Source organism: Theropithecus gelada, chromosome 17 (genome assembly GCF_003255815.1).
Source record: "Theropithecus gelada isolate Dixy chromosome 17, Tgel_1.0, whole genome shotgun sequence".
NCBI classification, from domain to species: Eukaryota; Metazoa; Chordata; class Mammalia; order Primates; family Cercopithecidae; genus Theropithecus; species Theropithecus gelada.
This window is the reverse complement of record NC_037685.1, coordinates 63267782-63287902: the sequence shown is the minus strand read 5'-3', so window position 1 is coordinate 63287902 and position 20121 is coordinate 63267782. Positions and strand designations below refer to the sequence as shown.

Genomic DNA, 20121 nt, shown 5'->3' with positions numbered 1-20121 from the left:
TACATTATTTCCCTTCCTTGGTGACCACGGGGTTAGGAAACTGGAACTTTCAGGTCCCAGTTCAGCTGAGAAGGTGCACAGAAATAAGGAAGTCACATGATGTCCCTAAAGGGTGGGCACCTTAACTTGAGGCTCAGCCCCAACATCCAAATCAATAAATCGGTGTGTACGTTTTCTAGCACTGCAGTGTCAGACCAAGGCTGTAAACAAAATGCTACTTTAAAATTCTTTGTCAATGTTTTCTTTTTGACTTCCAAATATATAGGGTTTCCCCTCATTTAGTGAAGTCCATTGTATACTTACAGCACTGTGAGCGAATTGCACGACAGAAACGTAGAATTTGTGAGATACTTTATTCGATTGCCTTCCAAATCCCTGGAAGTCATGGAGGAAAGATAATTTTAATATTTTTTTTGTACAAATCATTTGCTTAGAGATACTTTTTAAAACAGTTCTCAAGTTTATTTTTACTTCATTTCAGTTGTTACTATGCTTTCCTCCTAATTATTGCAAGGTTAGTACTAATATTATAGTATTGCAAGGTTAGTACTAATATTGCAAGCATAACTAATATTATGCTTCTTTCCCCCTTCCAACTAATGTTAATAAAATTGAGGAAACGGCAGCCTAACATTTAGTGGGTGTCTTTCTGTGCTGAACACTATGCTATTAATTATAATATTGCCCAACCCATCATAAACTACCATTGATTGGGCTTTTATGGTGCCAGGTGCTGTTCTACATGCATCACACAACACACCTGCCAAATTGCTGTTATTACCCCCCATTTAACATAAGAGAAATCCGAGGCTCTTGGTGATTTACTTTCCTTCTGACCACACAGCTAGTAAGTGGTAGAAATGACCCAGCCCAGATCTGTCAGAATCTAAAGCCTAGACACTTAACTACCGTGTGTGGCGTCATTGATCATTACATCCTCACATTCCCTCCAACATCGGGTAGACGCTTTTGTCTCTGTTTTGCTGAAGGAGAATCTCGGGCCAAAGTTATCCTGTACATACTGAACACCAGAGTCAGGATGCGAATCCTGATCTGTGTGATGCCAAAGTGCAGGCTCTTTCTGTGATTCCTCAAGGACGCTAATGCCAAGGGCAACACTGCTCAAAATGGCATGGACGCAGCCTCAGCGCTGCCTGGAACTTGCTAGAAATGCAGATTCTTGCCCTAGACCGACTGAATCAGAAACTCTAGCACTGAAGTCCAGCCGTCTGTGTCTCAGCATGTCCGCTCATTGTTTACGATGCATGCTGACGTTTGACAAGCACTGCTGGGGAGATTTCATTCTGCCAGGTAATTCTGCAGGTCAGTGGCATCCCACATACTCGGACAGTGCCCTTCGCAGCACTGTGATATTCCTGTTTCAAGCAATGCGGAGGACTAAGAAACAGCCCATTTTTCTTTCAAGTCTCCTGATTTCTCTTCATAGTCAGCTCCTTACAGTCTTCCCCAAATATGGCAATAGCTACTTTTCTGCTTCTGAACTTTTCTCATAGTCACACTAAAATCACCAATCCCTTTGTCATTTTAAGAAAATCCCATTTTAAAACTATCTTGGAGATTTGTATAGGAACTTGAGATGTACATTTTTTCACACAATATACTGTGATTAAAAATAACAAACACCGTACTCTCCTAAAAATCCAAATATTGTGACATAGAATGGAAAAAATGTTTTTCATGATCTCAGAAGTAGGACACTTTGGGGTTGTGGGAGCCATTGTCCAACTTGATGGCAAGTAAGCGAAGAGGAAGACCCTCCCCAGAACGGGTTTTCTCCTGTCTGGCCGTCTGGCCTCTCAGCTTCCTACCCTCTGTGTTGAAAGGCTATCAGTTGCAATCAGGCCGTCTTGCTACCTATGTGTTTTTATTGCGTGTCTATTTTTTCCCATGTGTTTGTGGGAGCCCATTGTGAAAATGAGTGTCTCAGGAACCCTGAGCTCTGAGGCTGGTTCCTCACCTGCTGCTGACTGATGCCCCTTTTTGGGGAGGGAGAGCATGCTGAGCCCCTGATATTTGTCTGCTACCTTTACTCTTTCCTGTGTGCTTCCCATTGTGTATACGCACTTGTTTAGTTTCTAAGTATTTTCTTTTCACCTATTCTTATTCTCATGGTGTTCAGGTCATTATCTCCATTTTTAATAGTGGCACACTTATGTGAGACCTCTATTGTTTTAGAAGCCTTTTGACAGCATGTATTTAAATAAATACATAAAAATAAACATTAGAAAATAAACACAACACTACCTAATAGTATTGTAACAAGAGATTTTGAAGTTAGTTCAGGTAGGATCAAAAGCTGAAGTACTAAAACTTTATCATCTTGTGGGTCTTGAGTTCCATGATTTGACTGAGAACAGTTCCAGCAGTGGTACCATCAACATTTTCACAGAACAGGAAAGCAATGGACATGACAATCCTGGTTGCTGCAGAAGACTGTGAAGGTGTATGTGGCAGGGAATGGTGGGTAATGGTGGTGAAGCTATGACGTAAATTAAATGAATGTTTTAAACGGGTATTGGTTAAAAGCTAATAAGGAGTAAAAATGGTTTAGTACATCCATTCTAACAAAGGCTTATTGAGCACCTATTATGTGCTTGTCATTGTCCTGATGCTGGGGTAGGAAATCACATGATAGGTTTCTGCCTTCCCAGAATTTATGGAACAGTACAGAAGACATAAGCACCGAGGCAGGTGGATCACCTGAGGTCAGGGGTTGAAGACCAGCCTGGCCAATATGGTGAAACCCCATCTCTACTAAAAACATAAAAATTAGCCAGGCCTTGTGGTGCATGCCTGTAATCCCAGCTACTTGGGAGGCTGGGGCAGGAGAATCACTTGTTCCCAGGAGACAGAGCTTGCAGTGAGCTGAGATTGCACCACTGCACTCCAGCCTAGGTAACAGAGTGAGACTCCATCTCACAAAAAAAAAAAAAAAAAAAAGACATAAACCCAATGACTATATGGTGATAGTACCCTGAGATAGGGATGAGGTGTAGAAAATGGTCTGTGTGGTGGAGTTTTGTACATGATGCAATGGGTGGCAGTACATAGGCGGCTGCTGAAATTGGTTTGTGTGTCAGGAATGGCTTCCTGGAGGTGATGTTTAAGTTGTCTTTTGAAGGAAATGTTTAAGTTATCCAAAAGAATAAGGGAGCAAGACTTTTTAAGTCCAAGGAACAATATGCTTAGGGAATTGACTATAGGAGCAGTAGTTTGATACATGCATAGGAGGGTCAGGGACAGCATCTAGATGGGGTAAGGAATGGAAAATGAAGGTCTTGGATGCTCAAAGGGAAGGTCAAACTTTACCCTCACCCTTTGGGAACCCTCAAATAATTTTGAAACTGGGAAGGTAATATGATCAGATTTTGGTTTGGGAAAGAAATTATAGATAGACTTTCTAGGTAACCTTGAATTAACTTTATGGCTAGTTTCCTTAATCAGGGCAAATAACAAATTAATTCCTAAATAAATACTCACACCCAGTTGAGTTGAGGCATTTGGGCACACATCTGCCTGGGAAGAGCTTCTAAGTAGTTATTAACCATAGACCTTTACACAAAGAAAATATTAATTAGAAATAAAATGATATGACACTTTTAGGACAGTCTTTTTATTATTTTAAAATTTCAAAACTTGCATGCTAAAATTAATATGATAAAGAACATATATAGCTATTTCAAAATGGTCTTTAAAATATGTGTATGGCAAACATTAGGGAGCAGATGTTGTCAAAGAAACTATGAATGCATAAGTATGATACATATCCTAAGAACAGATGTTACACAGTTTAATTTTATGAGATGAAACAAAAGTATATATTGGGTAATAATTTTGAAGTTCATGGCAATTTTCCTTGTAAATGTCAGGTTGTAAACTTCAGGGCCATACATCCAAAGTTTCTTCTTAAGGGCATCATTAATCATTTATAATATTAAAGGGCCACATTGGAAACTGCATTAAATCGGAGAAGTAACAGTAAGGGGAATTTGGGGAAAGAAAACAACTCATGAGCATGTTAAGCTGCACGATTAATTTATGATATTGTGATTCCTTTTGACAAATGGAAAAATAATGATGTTATATGATCAGTTGTAAAGGAACATAATAATCCCCTGCTGATAAATCATTCCAGTGTATTAATAAACAGTGAAAATATTATTGTGAGAACAGCTCTCTTGGTAGGACAAAGATTTTGAAAGTTTCAGTGAGTCTTGCTGGGCAAAGGCACGTTTTCCTCCATTAAAAGCGGAGTTGGAAATGAACTCCTGGGAGATTCTAAGAAAATATAAAAGTAGTTAGGATATGAAAATTAATACTACCTTTGGTCAACCACTGCAAATAAAAACATGCCTTAGTACTAAAGGAAATTAAAGGGGATAGAAAAATCAACTAGTAGGCTTAAAATATTCATCGTAGTCTGGTCAGCTTTTCCCTTTGAGCCATGGCTAGAAAGTGTTATATTAACAATAACTGTGGCTGGGAACACAGGAGAAGTTTTGACTAATAAAAATTTTTGTGGGCTTGATTTTGTTAAAAGTTCTTTTTGTAAGCTAGTGCTAGATGTCATTGCAATGTATCGATAGACATATTGAAAGGTTGATGAATACTTACAGGAAAAACAAGGAATTTAATCCCGTAAACAAGCGCTGTGAAATTCTGGTTATTGGATTGTCATCTAGAATTCTGATAAAATGTATCAAGAAACATTTCCAATATTAGAGACATTTGTGAAATAAAACCTGCCTCCCCTCAATACCTGGCTTACTCCTTTGTGTGCTTCCATACTTGGCTCACCTGTCCCTTCCCTGAGAGCTTTTCCTTCCCTCTGTGGTTGGAGCAACTCTTTCCTCCAAATTCCTACGGCTTCCATCCCACTTATCAAGTTGGATCCTGATTGTTTTGTTTTCTCCCTGCTGCCTCCACCTCCTGCTGGACTTAACAACCCAGGTTGTATCTGTCACCTCTGGGTACCTGGGTCTGGCACAAACTCTGTGTATTGAATGCATTTGGCCCCATAAATGCTCTAACCTACTGATTGAGCTGAAGGATGAACAAAAATATAATTTTTAGGAAATCACAGAGGGTTCTTTGGTCTCATGGTGTTAAACTGATGTATTAAATAAGGTGTGTATAAATCAATGGATGGATGTCATGCTATCCATAAGGAGCTTTCTAGGTGAAAGAGTGAAACTATTTGCATATTCAAACCACTGTTTTAAACTGTATTTTGTAGAAGAAATGAGAGTAAGGGGAAATAGGCCTCTATTCCTCTTGTTGCCTGTGAAGCCAGTTTGTGTTTCCTCTTACTTGCAGTGGCTGGTGAGGGCAGGATTGGGAGAAGGGAGACACATTAAGCACCTACTATATGCCAGGAGCTTTGCCTGTGGAACTGTTATGTGATATAATCCTCACAACATCCCTCTTGAAAAGGAATTATAGTTTACAGATGAAAATAAAGAGGTCTAGGAAAATTAAGAAAGTTGCCTGGGCTGGGCACGGTGGTTCATGCCTATAATCTTAACACTGAGAGTATGAGGCAGGCAGATCGCTTGAGCTCAGGAGCTGGAGACCATCCTGGGCAACATGGTGAGACCCACCCCGTCTCCACTAAAAATGCAAAACATTAGCTGGGTATAGTGGCTCACACGTGGAGTTCCAACTACTCAGGAGGCTGAGGTGGGAGGATTGCTTGAGTCCTGGATATTGAGGCTGCAGTGAGTCAAGATTGTACCAGTGCACTCCAGCCTGCATGACAGAGTGACACCTTGTCTCAAAAAAAAAAAAAAAAAAGGAAAGAAGGAAGGCAAGCAAGCAAGCAAGCAAGCAAGAAAAGAAAGAAAGAAAGAAGAAAGAGGAAGGAAGGAAAGAAGGAAGGAAGGAAGGAAAGCCTGGAAGAGTAAGCATGGGGCTAAGGGTGAGAAAGAAAGAGAGAGAGAAAGAGAGAAAAGAAAAGAAAAGAAAGAAAAGAAAAGACAAAAGAAAAGTTGCCTGGAAGACTAAGCATGGGACTAAGGGCAAGGCACACAGAAGGGCCTGGATGAAGCTGAGGCCCTGGCTTTTTCCACTAGACCAGGCCAACTTGCAGAAAATGGGCAAACAATACAGAAAACCTTCTAACCGCCCCTTGTGTATTTTCCTGGTGAAAGCACAGACATCTGATGTGAGGTTTCTTGGAATGGAGCTGGTGGCTAAGTCTGAAAAGTGGTGAAATACCACAAGCTATCATGTTTTCAGACTTCTCTCTGAATGCTCTGGAAAGCAGAACAAGTTCTTAACTTGCTTATTTTCAGTACAGTGGTTGTCAGCAGAGGTCAATTTTTCCTCCCAAGGGACATTTAGCAATGTCTGGAAACATTTTTAGTTGTCACAACTCTTGGAAGAAGGGGTATACTACAGGCATCTAGTGGGTAGAGGCCACAGATGGTGCTTAGCATACTAAAATGCACAGGACATACTCTGACCTTCCACCCTACCCTTCCCCAAAACAAGCATTAAGTGAGCAAAAATGTCGGTAGTCCTGAGGTTGAGGATTCCTGCTCTTGGTGAGCACTGGATGGATGGATGGCTTAGCAAGCCTACTGCAGAGCTCAGAAGGCCTCCTACAGAAGCTTGGCCAGCTTTCTTTTCACATAACCACTACTTGACATGACATTGAATTGCCTGGGTAAAGTTCTGCAGATTATATGATAATCAGAAAAGTAAGTATAAAAATAAGATATGTCAAACAGTGGAAACGATATGAGCACTGTTGTATATCATCAAGACTAGGATCCTTTATGGAGAAAGAAGAATTAGAGTACTTACAGCCAAGTTAGCTGATGTAAGTCTTTGAATATTCCAGGTCTGAGAGTTGTGATGCGGTTGTGGTTGAGATATCTACAAAGAGCATGGGTGAGTTAATTAGGCAAACTCAACACCCCATTTTAGTCACATATAATTAGAATAGGAGTCACTGAGGATGATTATGAATATGGACATCTGTGTCTGAAAGCACTCGGCTGAATGAGCAGAGGGGGCAAATTCAAGGGGTATCCAAAAGGTACAGATAACCACAAGCCCAGTGTGTGCAACACCAGGGCCGGGGCAGAGAAAGTGGTCCTAAAATATTTTGGGATATTACATCATGTTAGATTGTAAGGGTATAATAACTAAGTATGTGGGGCAATTTTTGCTTTTGTCCTTTTTGGTGACATCCTTGGTAGACTAGCATTTTGAGAAAATACATAGCAAGTTATCAAGAGTTAGAAAAGAAATAAAATGTTAAAATATTGCGGAAGCGACCCAAGCTAGAGAAGACAAGCTTAAGGAGAACCTTTATATGTCTTCTGGTAAAGGTAGGAATCTTTTAATAATTCTTTCAGTGTAGTAACTAATCTCAGTACTTTGTGATAACCTATTCCTCCCATTTCCCTACGATCAAGTTGAGGCTTGAAAAAGTACCGTTCTATCCTTTTAGTCTTTACTTAAAATTATACCTACAATATGAGAAAGAAGTTACTCACAATATTTGTAGATTATATAATCCAAAAAATGCTTTCCTGGATATGTGTCTAATGCAATTACGCTGAAGAAATCTGGTAGGAATAAGATAGGAGAGTCAGGTGATTATGGTTTATGGACTATATTAGGTTGTTGAACATGTTCTCCACTTTCTTTACCTGAAGACAACTATGAAATTGCCTTATAAAGTACAAAGTCCTATTCTCATGTTGGGGAGATGTTGTCAGTGAGAAATGGCTATAAACTAGCCAATGCTTTTCTCATAGTACTCGTGCAATGAGATTGAGGCATTTCTGATTCATACCACTGAACTCCAGTGTGATGTGTCTGCGGAGGATCTAGTCTTGTTTTGGCAAACTGGAACTACGGTGACCATCCTGTTCTGACGGGCGGGAGTTTCTGGCCTTGTGAGACTAGCCAGCCTCTCACTGCTGGACTTTCTTCCTCTTTGTGCACAGAGATGCACCTTTAACTCCCCATTTATCTTTATTCTATTCCCGTGAATAAAGGAGAGGGCAAGTTTTAATTCTTTTCTATTTCATGATGCAAAGTGAGAAGGACAAGGCAAGTTAGGTACTCAGAATATCAAAGGACATCAGTAGTTGAACCAGGGCAGGTATGCCAATTTCAAGTCACAGGATCAGCACTGACTTAACCTCTGAAGCAACTTAACAATACAGTATTGATTCAGTAATTGCACTGTCAGGAGTATCTAAGTAAATAATTTCCATTTGCTGTCTTCATTGTACAATGGGAAGTTAGCTCTGAATTCCTATTCTCTGAAGGCTCTCAGGGTCAGGCAATACCTACACTAATAGTAACAAATTGTTACGTAGTCTTTTGAATGGCTTCCATTTCTCTTATTTTGGTTTGAATTGCTTCCTAAACTATTACACAATGCTGTTTCATTGCTATGATAGTCTACTGCAAAACTATTTGTAGATCACATGCTCATTTGACATCTGGCTATACTGTGAATTTTATTATACCATGATTATTTCCTAGCAGAGCTCCCAGCCTTTGCCTCTGAGTCACGATTGTGTTATAAGAGTGCCAGGATGGCTGGGCGCGGTGGCTCAAGCCTGTAATCCCAGCACTTTGGGAGGCCGAGGCAGGCGGATCACGAGGTCAGGAGATCGAGACCATCCTGGTTAACATGGTGAAACCCCGTCTCTACTAAAAAATACAAAAAAACTAGCCAGGCGAGGTGGCGGGCGCCTGTAGTCCCTGCTACTCGGGAGGCTGAGGCAGGAGAATGGCGTGAACCCGGGAGGCGGAGCTTGCAGTGAGCTGAGATCGCACCACTGCACTCCAGCCTGGGCCACAGAGCGAGACTCCGTCTCAAAAAAAAAAGAGTGCCAGGATAGTGACTCTCTCAGACCCCAAGGGAGCCAGGTAAAGCCAAGATCGGAGCGGTTACCAGAGGCCAGGAAGAGGGGAGATGAAGGGGGACAAATGAATATTTACTACCACTAAACTGTACACTTAAAAATGGTAAAGATAGTAAATTATATGTATTTAACTTCAATTAAAAAAAAGAAAATGAAAGTAAATAAAGGTTATTGGAAAGGAAAAAAAAAAAAAAAGCCAGGGCAGGCTTCCAGCTATCAGCAAACACTTCTTTCACCCCAAGTACTTTACAAACATTGTCATTTTCCCGGTGTTCCTCCATGTGCAAAGGGTTGGCACTACAGAGCATTACATCTGTGGTAATATGCAGAGCATCAATTTCAATCCTGCAAAGTAAACTTGAAACCCAGTGTGACCTTGTGCCATCTTAACCCCCATTCCCTGTACCATATCTGTGGGGAGATGCTTCACAGAGCAGCATACATTCTGCTTTTGGTTTAAGATTCTGCTATGAATAGGATGAACTCACACAGATCAATATCTGTTTTAGCATTTTTAGAGCCTTGAGACTGATGCAATGAAAGTTAATATGAATTATGTTACAGTAGCAAATGAAAATAGAAAAAGAACAAAGTACTGTATTGTAGGTATATTGAAGTTTCTCTTAAATATACAATTCACTACCTAACTAATGCTATTCACATTTTATTCAGGATGATAAATTCAAAAATGGAATGTATGTTTTACCTACATGTTGTCACATCTTGAAGAGATGAGTGCAGTTGCAAATTGTGAATTTGACCTTATGCTTTTTTCTTATAAGTCAAGGGAAAGAAAGAGTAAAACCAATGATCCACACAACTCATCTGATGTGTACAACCTATCTCCCTTCACTGACATCACTTAAAACTCAAACTCTTACATAATGAAGAGCTTCTCATCTTCTATTTAGTTGGCTGGCTGCCACCCCATAGAGAACTGTAGTCCCTCCCACATTCCATGTCTCAGACTTAGGCTGCTGAACTTGAACTCCATCCTCTAGTCTCTGCTGTCTTCTTTGCAGAATAGTAGCTTAAAGAATGTGAGGGGATATCTGGAAACATGACAACTTGGCAAGTGGTGCCCTCTTTTTATTCAGAGCTGAGATATGAGCCCATTTAATATACTTTACACTGAATGCCTTTTCTAAGAATAACTTACAGGTTCATGAATTCCTGCTGTTTCAGCTGTCAGGACTTTTCAAGCAGAAATGCCAGGAATTTATGTACCCAAAACTAAAGCAAATAAATGCTTTAATGACATGCATGTTTATAGGCTATTTTTGAATGTGCCATTTTGTATTCAAGAGCCAGGCAGACACCTTGAATTTCGTTTTGTTGCCAGTGATTGTATTTAACAAGAACCCAGATTAAGAAGGAATTCCTAATTTATAAAAGGTTTTTATTACAATAAGGAGGAGAACTGCTGTTTGTTTCCATGGTAGCAGTGATAAAGTATTATAGTCAATCCCACAAATTGTATTTTATTTCTCTGAAAGGTCATTTGAAACTGCATCCACCCCCAATTTAGAAAGGCCTGACATTTTAAAAGATTATTAAAATGAATAAACTGATCAATAGTAAAAGCATTCAGATCAGTTAAGCAACACTTATTCATCTGGCAATTAAGATTTAATTCTGATTTAGGAATTCGGTTTTTTTGTTTTTTGGTTTTTTTTTGGATGCCTAAATGACCTCAACTCCACTGTGAATATTCAGAGTATTCCAGACAGGAGACTGCCTTGACATTAAATTTGGGGATCTCGCAGGACAACAGTCCCCAACCTTTCTGGCACCAGGGACCGGTTTCGTAGAAGACAATTTTTCTTTTTCTTTTTTCTTTTTTTTTTTTTTTTTGCTTTTAAGACAGAATTATGCTCTGTCGCCCAGGCTGGAGCGCTGTGATGAGATCTCGGCTCATTGCAACCTGGACTTTTTGGGTTCAAGCGATTCTCCTGCCTCACCCTCTTGAGTAGCTGGGACTACAGACACACACCACCACGCCCGGCTAATGCTTTTGTTGTATTTTTAGTAGAGACGTTCACCATGTTGGCCAGGCTGGTCTCAAACTTCTGACCTCAACTGATCCACCTGCCTTGGCCTCCCAAAGTGCTAGGATTATAGGTATAAGCCACCATGCCTAGCCAATTTTTCTATGGATGGGGAGTGGGTATGGTTTCAGGATGATTCAAGTGCATTACATTTATCATTAAATTCTCTTAAAGAGTGTACAACCTAGATCCCTTGCATGTGCAGTTCACAATAGTGTTCACACTCCTGTGAGAATCTAATGCCACTGCTGATGTGACAGGAGGAGGCAGAGCTCAGCTTTGCTTGCTTGCATGCCACTCACCTCCTGCTGTGCAGCCCAGTTCCTAACACGCCACAGACTGGTACCCGTCCGTGGTTCAGGGTCTGGGGATACCCCTGTCATAGGATATAATCTGTTAAATATGCAGATTAACTTTATTAGCTCAATACAGTCTAAAACACATATTTGTGCATGTCTGTTCTCTGCTGAAACAGAATAAAATTCAGATGTCTTAGCTGGCATACAATCATGATGATTCAGTGACCTCTCCGGCATATGCTCCATCATCTGCTGCGGGGATGCCTTTCCTTTAGGCAAACTGCCTGTTCACTCTCTTCTCAACATCCTTTGGACGTTTCTACTTATGTTTCTTTCTTTTCCCTGGTGAAGATGCTCCCCACCTTCTCTTTAGTTCTACATGTTAGTCCTACCCATCGTTCACTCAGCAAATACTCATTAATCCTTGTGGGTTTCTTACCAGGTATGCTACAACACAGGCCTCAGTAGACTAAGAGAGAACCAGGAGGGCCGTCCAGCCCGTCAGGAGCGTATGGTGGTCAGAGAGTTATTCCTTCAAGAGGGAAAGTGAGGGCTTCATGAAAATAGAATTGGAGTTGACCCGAGTCATGTGCAAAACTCAAACAGTAGAGAATACTGTGGCAATAAAAATGTGTATCTAGTTTTATTGTAGAAGCAAGAAAGTCTTAAGGAAAGTCTCAGTTTGCCTCCTGGAACCTGTTTTATAATGTTATGAGATAATGTAAAAGGAACAACTGCTTATTTCTCAACTCCTACTTCGTTCCTGTCTTCTGGATCAAAGAAGATGGTCTCAGGATTGAAGAAATGGAAAGGCTATATGGCAGGCAGCTCAGTGAAAGCCCAAGATGGTAGAAGGTGTTAATCAAAATTAATTAAAGCTTGGAAATTTGGAAATTTTCTCCTAGAAATTGAGAAATGCCAAAAAATGAGAATATCAAATTATGGTCAATTGCTGAGGAATCCAGAGAAAGGATGAGCAGCTGGAAAGTAAAAGATGGCAGATGTAGTCTTAAGTTCTCAAAAAGGTAAGAAGTTGGTTTCACAAGCTGTGGTTGGATGAGCTCAATGCTGGTCCTGGGAACATCATAGAACAGGTGAATATGATGCTGCTTTGTCTATGCCTCAAAGAGAAAGTGACCAGGACAGTTCACAAGAAACCACATGATAGACCAACTTCATTTTCTTCTTTGAAAGACTGTGCAAAACTATGTGATAAACATTGTTACATGTCTGCTGGGCACTGATCAAGCAGTTTTATAATTTTTTATAGACAAAAGAAAGAATGATACATATTCTTATCTGAAGGATGGTGATGAAGGAATATAGAAAGACAATTTGGTGCTGTTCTCTTCAATATTTTACTCCATGACCTGGGTGAATGTAGTTAATCTTATTTGCAGATGACATGATTATGAGAGGAGTAATGACTATGATGGAAAACACAAAAAGACCTTCACTCTCTGGTAAGAAAAGCTGACTCTAACAGGATGAAACTGACTAGGGATATATTTAAGCACCCACAACTACCTCTCAAATACTAAGTGCATGAGTACAGGATGTAGCACACACATCACTTAGCAGCAACACATGGGGCATAGGATTAGACATTATAGATCAGTAGGAGTTAAGAGTATCAAGAAATCATCAAAAGAGCAATATTCTTCCCCGTTTGCCTCGGTCATGTTACAGTGATAACAGTATATTTATTCTAGATGTCACCCATCAAGACAAATGTAGGCAAACATACGCAGATTATTGTGACCAGAATGATGGACAGATTTGAAACTATGTCCTTTGGGGAGGAATTTAAAGAACTGAGGATACTTAGGGAAGAGGTTTGTGGTGTGGTGGAGGGTGATGACAGCTAGTCTTAAATATCTGTAGACACATGTAGAAGACCGATTAGATGTGTTCTGAGCAGTCTCTTGGGGAGCTTTAGAGGCACCTTGAGCAGTGGTAATGTGGACAAAGTTATTAGTGAATTGTTTGAAATTCCATTTCCCCAGCACCTTCTAATCCTCTTTCTGGTTTATTTTTAGCCCTCACCACCACCTAACAAATTGTATATTTTAAACTTTGTTTATTGACTATCTTTCTTGATTGGAAATTAAGCTCCACAAGCTTAATTTCATCTGTGGCTTTTCATCGGTGTTGTTCATGCTGTATCCTTGGTGCCTAGCACCTTGTAGGTGTCAATAAATATTCATCACAGGAGTAAATGAATATGTGGATCTTGCTAGCTGCTGCTCTCCTTCTACCGGATACCAAGAGTTCTGACTGAGGCCCACCTGGTTTCTTCCTCCCCCTGACATCCTTTCCTGGGGATAGTTTGGTATTTGCCACATTTGTTATTTGGGTCATTGTATGAGGATTGGGAAGAAGAAGGTAAGAGTAGATGGACAGGAGGGACAAGAAGTAGGACTGCTGCTGGGGTTATTTTTCTGGAAGTTTGGAAAAGAGCAGGAGGAGTTGAGGAATGTGGGTAAAGGGGATGGGGAGGAAAGGAGATTTAAGAAAGCATTGTTGAGCTTATGAGCTGCTCTAGGATATTTGAGTATAAAGAACTTGAGTTATTTTCAAATCAAAGTTTACTTACTGGGTGGTTTCATTGATAATAACACATTCTGAGCCTGGACTATGTGGGTGGGCTTCCAAAGGAGCATGGTCAGAAGGTTTGGGTTTGAGGCCAGTCTCTACTACTTGTCAGCTGACTGACTTTGGGCAAACAACCTCTCTTCCCAAGTGGCTTTCCTGATTCCTGAAACTGCTGTAACGGTGTCTGCCCTACCTCACAGACTCTGGGGATGAAAATTCCAAATATTGGAATTCTTTGTAAACTTTAAAAAGTGGTAGATGACTGTAAGCAATTGTGTTTTATCCCCCTGGGCTTTATCTTACATATAATAAACACTTGATGAATGTTTATTGATGAGAGTCTCATAACCTCTTTTCGATTAGTCTCTGGGAAAATTAATGCCTGCAAACGATCAAATAGCAGCTTGCATGGGGAGAAGCCCTGTCAGGTGATATTCAGGTTATGATGTGGTGCCTGTTTTCTCTGACAAAGTAGAATTAAACATTTACTTGGAGAAATTGCTAGCTAATCTTGGCAATAAAGTTTAATCTCTATCTTTTTTCACTTGGAAAATTATGGACCTGAATTATTAAATTGTTTCTATATTCTTCTCTTCAGTGGGCTAGCAGGGACTGGGACCACAGAGGGAGATACTGGCATAGAACACAGTTATGGGTTAATAGACCGCGGAAGGACATGGCCTGAGAAGTCTTAATTTTAACCCTCCTGCTTGAGCCTCTGGTGACCCCGCCCCCTCCCCAGAAGTCAGCTTGCCCAAAATTAGGAGGCAAAACATATACAAGGGAATTCTACATGGGGTGGGACAGTCTGTGCTGGTAGAAATTCAGTTGAATGCTAGAACAATTTCTTTCCTTCTTAAGGTTTCTTGTTATGGTAAAGTAAGCACTACTTTGGACATCAGAAGACATTGGCTGTAATTCTGGGTCTTCCACTTACTAGTTGTAGATCTTAGGTGAGTCATTTAACCATTGCAGACTTTAGTTACTTCGTGTATAATGAAAAGATTTAATTAGAAATTCTTAAAACTTCTATGACTCTAGAAAATAGAATTTCAATTGCTATGAAACAAGAATTCTGAAACAAAAAATCTCTTCCCTTCCTTTCTGCTAGTGCTATTTTTCCTCCCATATGTGTTATTCAGGCAGTGCAAAGACAATATTGATTCATCTAATGAACAGGTTGTGATTTTAGGGATTTATTGGAAGACTAGGAAGAGTGTGGTTAGAATTTCCTCTCTAGAGGAATCTGGACATGCAGAGTCAATGCATAGCTACTCTAGTGTGACAATGACATGACCACATACCCACATACTTTAGGATGAAGCAACAGGTCTGAGAGCAGCTGGGCTTTACAGAGGCCACAGTCAAACCCAGGTATGATTGAGTATTGATATTCACACAAGGTTCTACCTCATGGACTTCCATTAGCTACTTCTTTTCTTGTATGAGGAAATCTGTACCTAAATTCAGGAACACAAAATCCTTGATGGTATTTCAAACCAAATGTGTGTGCCCAGTATCAACAAAGATTCAGATAATTTTTATTCCTGGATTTTCACAAATTTCACATTTCTAGAAACTTTTCTCCTCTATGCTGGATACTGAAGGATAACACAGTAAGATGATGGTGCTGCCAAGGGGGCTTGCAGAGTGTACAGCATTCTCTTGCTAATTTTGTTATCTAGTCTAATGATCATCTCAGCAGGTGTAGCCCCTCCAGCGCCCCAGAGCGACTGGCCCAGAGGGATTGACAGACACCGATCCAACTTACAAATGACTGATATACGAACCTGAATATTCTCGATTTATAAATGTGAATAGAAAGCATCCCATCCCACTTACAGGAATGCTTTTATTCTCTATGCCATGCAGCTTTTCAAATACTTTAAAATGAAGACGTTGGGAAATTAAATTCATCATCCTAAGGTTGCTTGGTTAGTAGGGAATCAAAGCAAAGGAATTGTTTATGAAAATTGTGGTGTATCCTACCCTGCAAGAGAGATCATCTCTAGGGATTATATTTCACAGTTCACGGTTTTCTTTCTTGGATGATTCTGGAAGCATATTGGCCCTTCTTTGTCGCAGAATGCCTTCTCTGCTGATCATGTCCTATTTTTTGGCATTTTCTTTCCTCAGATATGTTAATATCACTGATTGCACAACTCCCGTGTTTTCACTCCTAACACCCTGGGGGATGTCTGTACCCTATCATTATGTATTTGAAATGATCTGATTGTTCTTGTTTATGCTGTCACTCTTTTTTTCAAGTGAAAAAGTGCCTCTGAATGTGCAATGTCATTTTCCCAATATCTTGAGGAAAATAATGGAACTGTGTATTTTCCTATTGAGATGTTTTACCTCGACTCCAAGTTAATTATCTGAAAAACTTTAAATAAAATGGGTTCAGCTCCTTTAAATTATGAAATGGAAAGATAACATACTTTTAAATGTTTTATTTTCTAATCTTAATTATATTTAGAAACATAAATGTAATGATAAAAAGCTTGATATTTTATTTTATTTTTAGATCAAAAACATCTTATACAACCAAAAGGATTTTTTTAAAAATAAATATGCTATTAATGGCTACTTACATCTTTTTAAGTTTTGTGTATTTGATGAAAACTTTGTCTGGAAGACTGTGGATTTTGTTTTTCTTAAGAGACCTAAAATAACATGTAAAGCAAACTTCATTATGGATTTTTATGACCAACCCAACTCTTCCCTAGAAGCCGCATGCTTGGGAAAAGAATATTTGATGATGTCCATTATACTAATCCATATTTGAACATGACAATAACTAAAAATTTTTTATGGAAGGGAATGAAAAGTTTATAAAGCAAAATAAAGTGGTTTGTAAATATTTGACAAATGTATCTAGTTAGTATAGCAGACTGGAAAGTCCACGGTGATTTAACTTCTTTGTTTTTACTCTCTGGGTGCATTAACAAACCAAACCAAACCAAAAACCAACCAAAGATCCCAACCCACTCTTGCATGCCCAAATGATGACATGAATGCAAATTCCTGAGGCTTTCAATTACTTTATGCAAAGTACAGAAAATTTTGCATGATATAACATATCTGCTAGCTTCATGGATCTTTTATATCTTTGCAGTCTTGGATAGATTACCAATGTTAAAAATGGCATAGAATAAGTAAGCGTGCTTCCTTTTTTAAAAACAAAAACATTTCAGCACAAGCACAATAGTAATCATACATAAATCAGAAAACAATTGAAAATAAGAACTCCAGGCCCACAGACATTTATGAGTTAACTGATCCAGGCTAATCTAACATACAGGGTGTAAACCATTTTTTCCCCCTGAATAGGAAGCATGGAGAATTATCTGATGACTGGTAGTTTTAAACAAAGTTTCTATTATTTTGCTAACACACACGCAACACTATTGGGTTTTTCCTTGGTTTTCATGTGACTATAGGGACAAATATCACCAATAATTAAGTTTTACTCACAGTAATGTCACATTGTTAGAAATCATCGGCACAGACTTTAAGTCACCATTTACACATTCCAATTCAGTTTCTTTGCAGTCACAGCATTGTGGATACTGTTTTAGAACTAATGGGACAAAAAGAGTAAGATTTCACTAGCAAACAAATACATTTCTTTAATTATGACTTTGCCTTTAATAACTGATACTGTTTTCTTTTCATTGAATGTATAAAATTTACATCTGTTAAATGAACTCATTCAGCCCCTAATAAAAGTAAATAAGAATTCTCTCCTACTCAAATGTAGACTAATGTGTTAATCTCAGTTCTAGCTTCTAGTAGTCATTTCAGAGACGTTTACCAAGTGATTAGAAAAAACGCACAAAATGTTAACTAGCATAACTCATCTAGTGAAGCAAGATTAAGTTCACTTCAATGAAAAACATTAGTATGATTAATTCTTAATGGATATGACTGAGTCAGTTCAGTTCATTTGAATACCATAAAATAGTTGCTCAATAAATGCTTTTTGTTTAAAATCAGATTCAATTTTTTTCTTCTTTCAAACTTCCCTAAGAACCATGAGAAGACTGAGATGCAGGTTCTACCATAACAACACTGGCACTTTACTAAAATCCATCCAGCCAGATATTCCTTCATTTTGGTTCTTTGTTTTTCATCACTATGAAGTTGAAAGTTGAAGGCAAAAGTTATAGAGAAGCTGCAAAGCTGAGATAACCAAAGATCTAGCTATCTGAAGCATCCAGAAGAAAGAAGGATTCAGGATGTACTCTGAAGGGACTTACATAGTTACTAAGATAATGGCATGTAAAGAAGTGAGAAATCTAAGGAGAAGCCAGGCCAAACTGGTCCATAGGACAATCACTCTGTGTGTGTGTGTGTGTGTGTGTGTGTGTGTGTGTGTGTGTGTGATAGAGAGAGAAGAGGGCAGAGGAGAGAGAGAGAGACTTTGAGAAAGAGAGTATTTTTGGAGTCTGATTTCTCCTCTGAGCCTATGAATATTTGTATGATAGAGCTAAGAATGTGAGAGTTATTTTTGAATTGATTTTGTTATTTCTTTTAATGTAATTATAAGTTCTTTTTAGTTGCCCTGCTTCTTTTAGATCACTCTTATCCAAATGTTATTTTAAAAATAAATTTTACTGAATTTTATTAGTAAAGCCAACAAACTTCTACTGAGTATATACTTAATGGAAAAGATGCTTTTAGTGTATAAATTTTTGAAAGTATTTTATGTTGTCTATACATATATGTTAATTAGTTCAACTTCCTAAAGATAACTTTCATATGCTTATATCAATATTTATTGACATAATCACCATTGAAATAGTGCTTATATGATTAAATTGAAAACCTGTGATTGGAAACTTATTTACCAATAGAATAATTTCATAGGGCCAAGCTGGGTGTGTCGCCAAAACCAGAAATGTGAGCATTAACTGTTTACCCTCCATCACCTGCAAGCCAATCATGCCCCCAGGCTCTGTGGATTCTTTTTCTGAAACGCCTTTTGCATCTCTCTCTACCTCAGTCTTCTCAATGGCATATCCTGGGGATTGGAATAAATATAATATCCAGTATCTCTTTTATCATCATTCTTTCTCCTCCATCTGAACATGATTGACATTTTGGATCAATCGTTCTTTGTCCTGGGAGGCTGTCCTTTGCACTGTGGGATATTCAGCAGTAGCCCTGGCCTCTACCCACTAGATGCCAGCAGCAACCCACCCTTCTCCATCAGGACGACCAAAAGTGTCTCCAGGCTGGGCATGGGTGGCTCACGCCTGTAATTCCAACACTTTGGGAGGCTGAGACGGGTGGATTGCTTGAGCCCAGCAGTTTGAGACCAGCCTGGGCAACATGGCAAGACCCCATCTCTGCAAAGAATATGAAAATTAGCCAGGCATGGTGGTGCATGTCTGTAGTCCCAGCTACTCAGGAAGCTGAGGTGGAAGGATCACTTGAGCCTGGGAGGTTCAAGGCTGCAGTGGGCTGTGATTGTATCACTGCACTCCATCCTGGGCAACAGAGTGAGACCCTGTCTCAAAAAACAAAAAAAGTCTCTAGACACTGTCAGACGTTCTTTGCAGGCACTGTTGCCATGGCTGAGACTCACTACTCTAATTCATTCTCTGCAGTTCTAATGAAATAATCTTCCTCACATACATTTCTGATCACGTGCTCTTCCTCCTCATTAAAAAATAAAATAAATATAAGACCAAACCAAACAAACATTAGGCCCAAAACTATGATGATTGCCTGTTGTATACAGTAGTAACCTTGAAAATGGGATGTGGGCAAGATGACTCATTGTGGGTTAGGTAGAAAATAGTAGAGCTTTTGGTTGTATTTATTTTTAATCTTATCCTTTTTTAGTTTCTAATTTTCATACAGAATATTCTTGTGCATTATAAAGTATATAAGTGGTCATTATAAACTGGTATTATAAAGTACATAAAATACTGTTAGTGTAGTATTTGATATATATATGTTATATACATATATTTACATATACATACTAATGTATGTAATTGTACATTCATCTTCCTAATGATATATCTATGTCTCTACATATACACATCCCCCCGTAAAATTCTATCTACAGGATAGAGGCCACACTTCAATGTGTGCACCAAAACCTTTCATGGGCTGGCCCCAGCCTTCTAGGCTCGGCTCCTGCCCGTCTACCTCATGCACTCAGAATGGTTGTGAAAAGGCATCCTGCAGCCTGCTGCGCATCTTCCGACCCCAGTGTTTTGCTGATCTTGCTCCCCTGCTCGTCTTGTC

At 39.2% G+C, this 20121-nt stretch overlaps 1 protein-coding gene across 2 annotated transcripts in view; it reads right to left on the bottom strand.

The window, feature by feature from the left end:
- Positions 1-20121, bottom strand: part of RXFP2 (relaxin family peptide receptor 2) — a 70794-nt gene that overhangs the window by 27371 nt on the left and 23302 nt on the right. For both annotated transcript variants that reach the window (XM_025364588.1, XM_025364587.1), the window contains exons 4-10: positions 17335-17440; positions 16452-16523; positions 7527-7598; positions 6829-6900; positions 4636-4707; positions 3502-3573; positions 304-375 (exon numbers count right to left, since the gene is read on the bottom strand). In XM_025364588.1, the coding sequence (XP_025220373.1) occupies positions 304-375; positions 3502-3573; positions 4636-4707; positions 6829-6900; positions 7527-7598; positions 16452-16523; positions 17335-17440 (538 nt within the window). The remainder of the gene's footprint in view (positions 1-303; positions 376-3501; positions 3574-4635; positions 4708-6828; positions 6901-7526; positions 7599-16451; positions 16524-17334; positions 17441-20121) is intronic.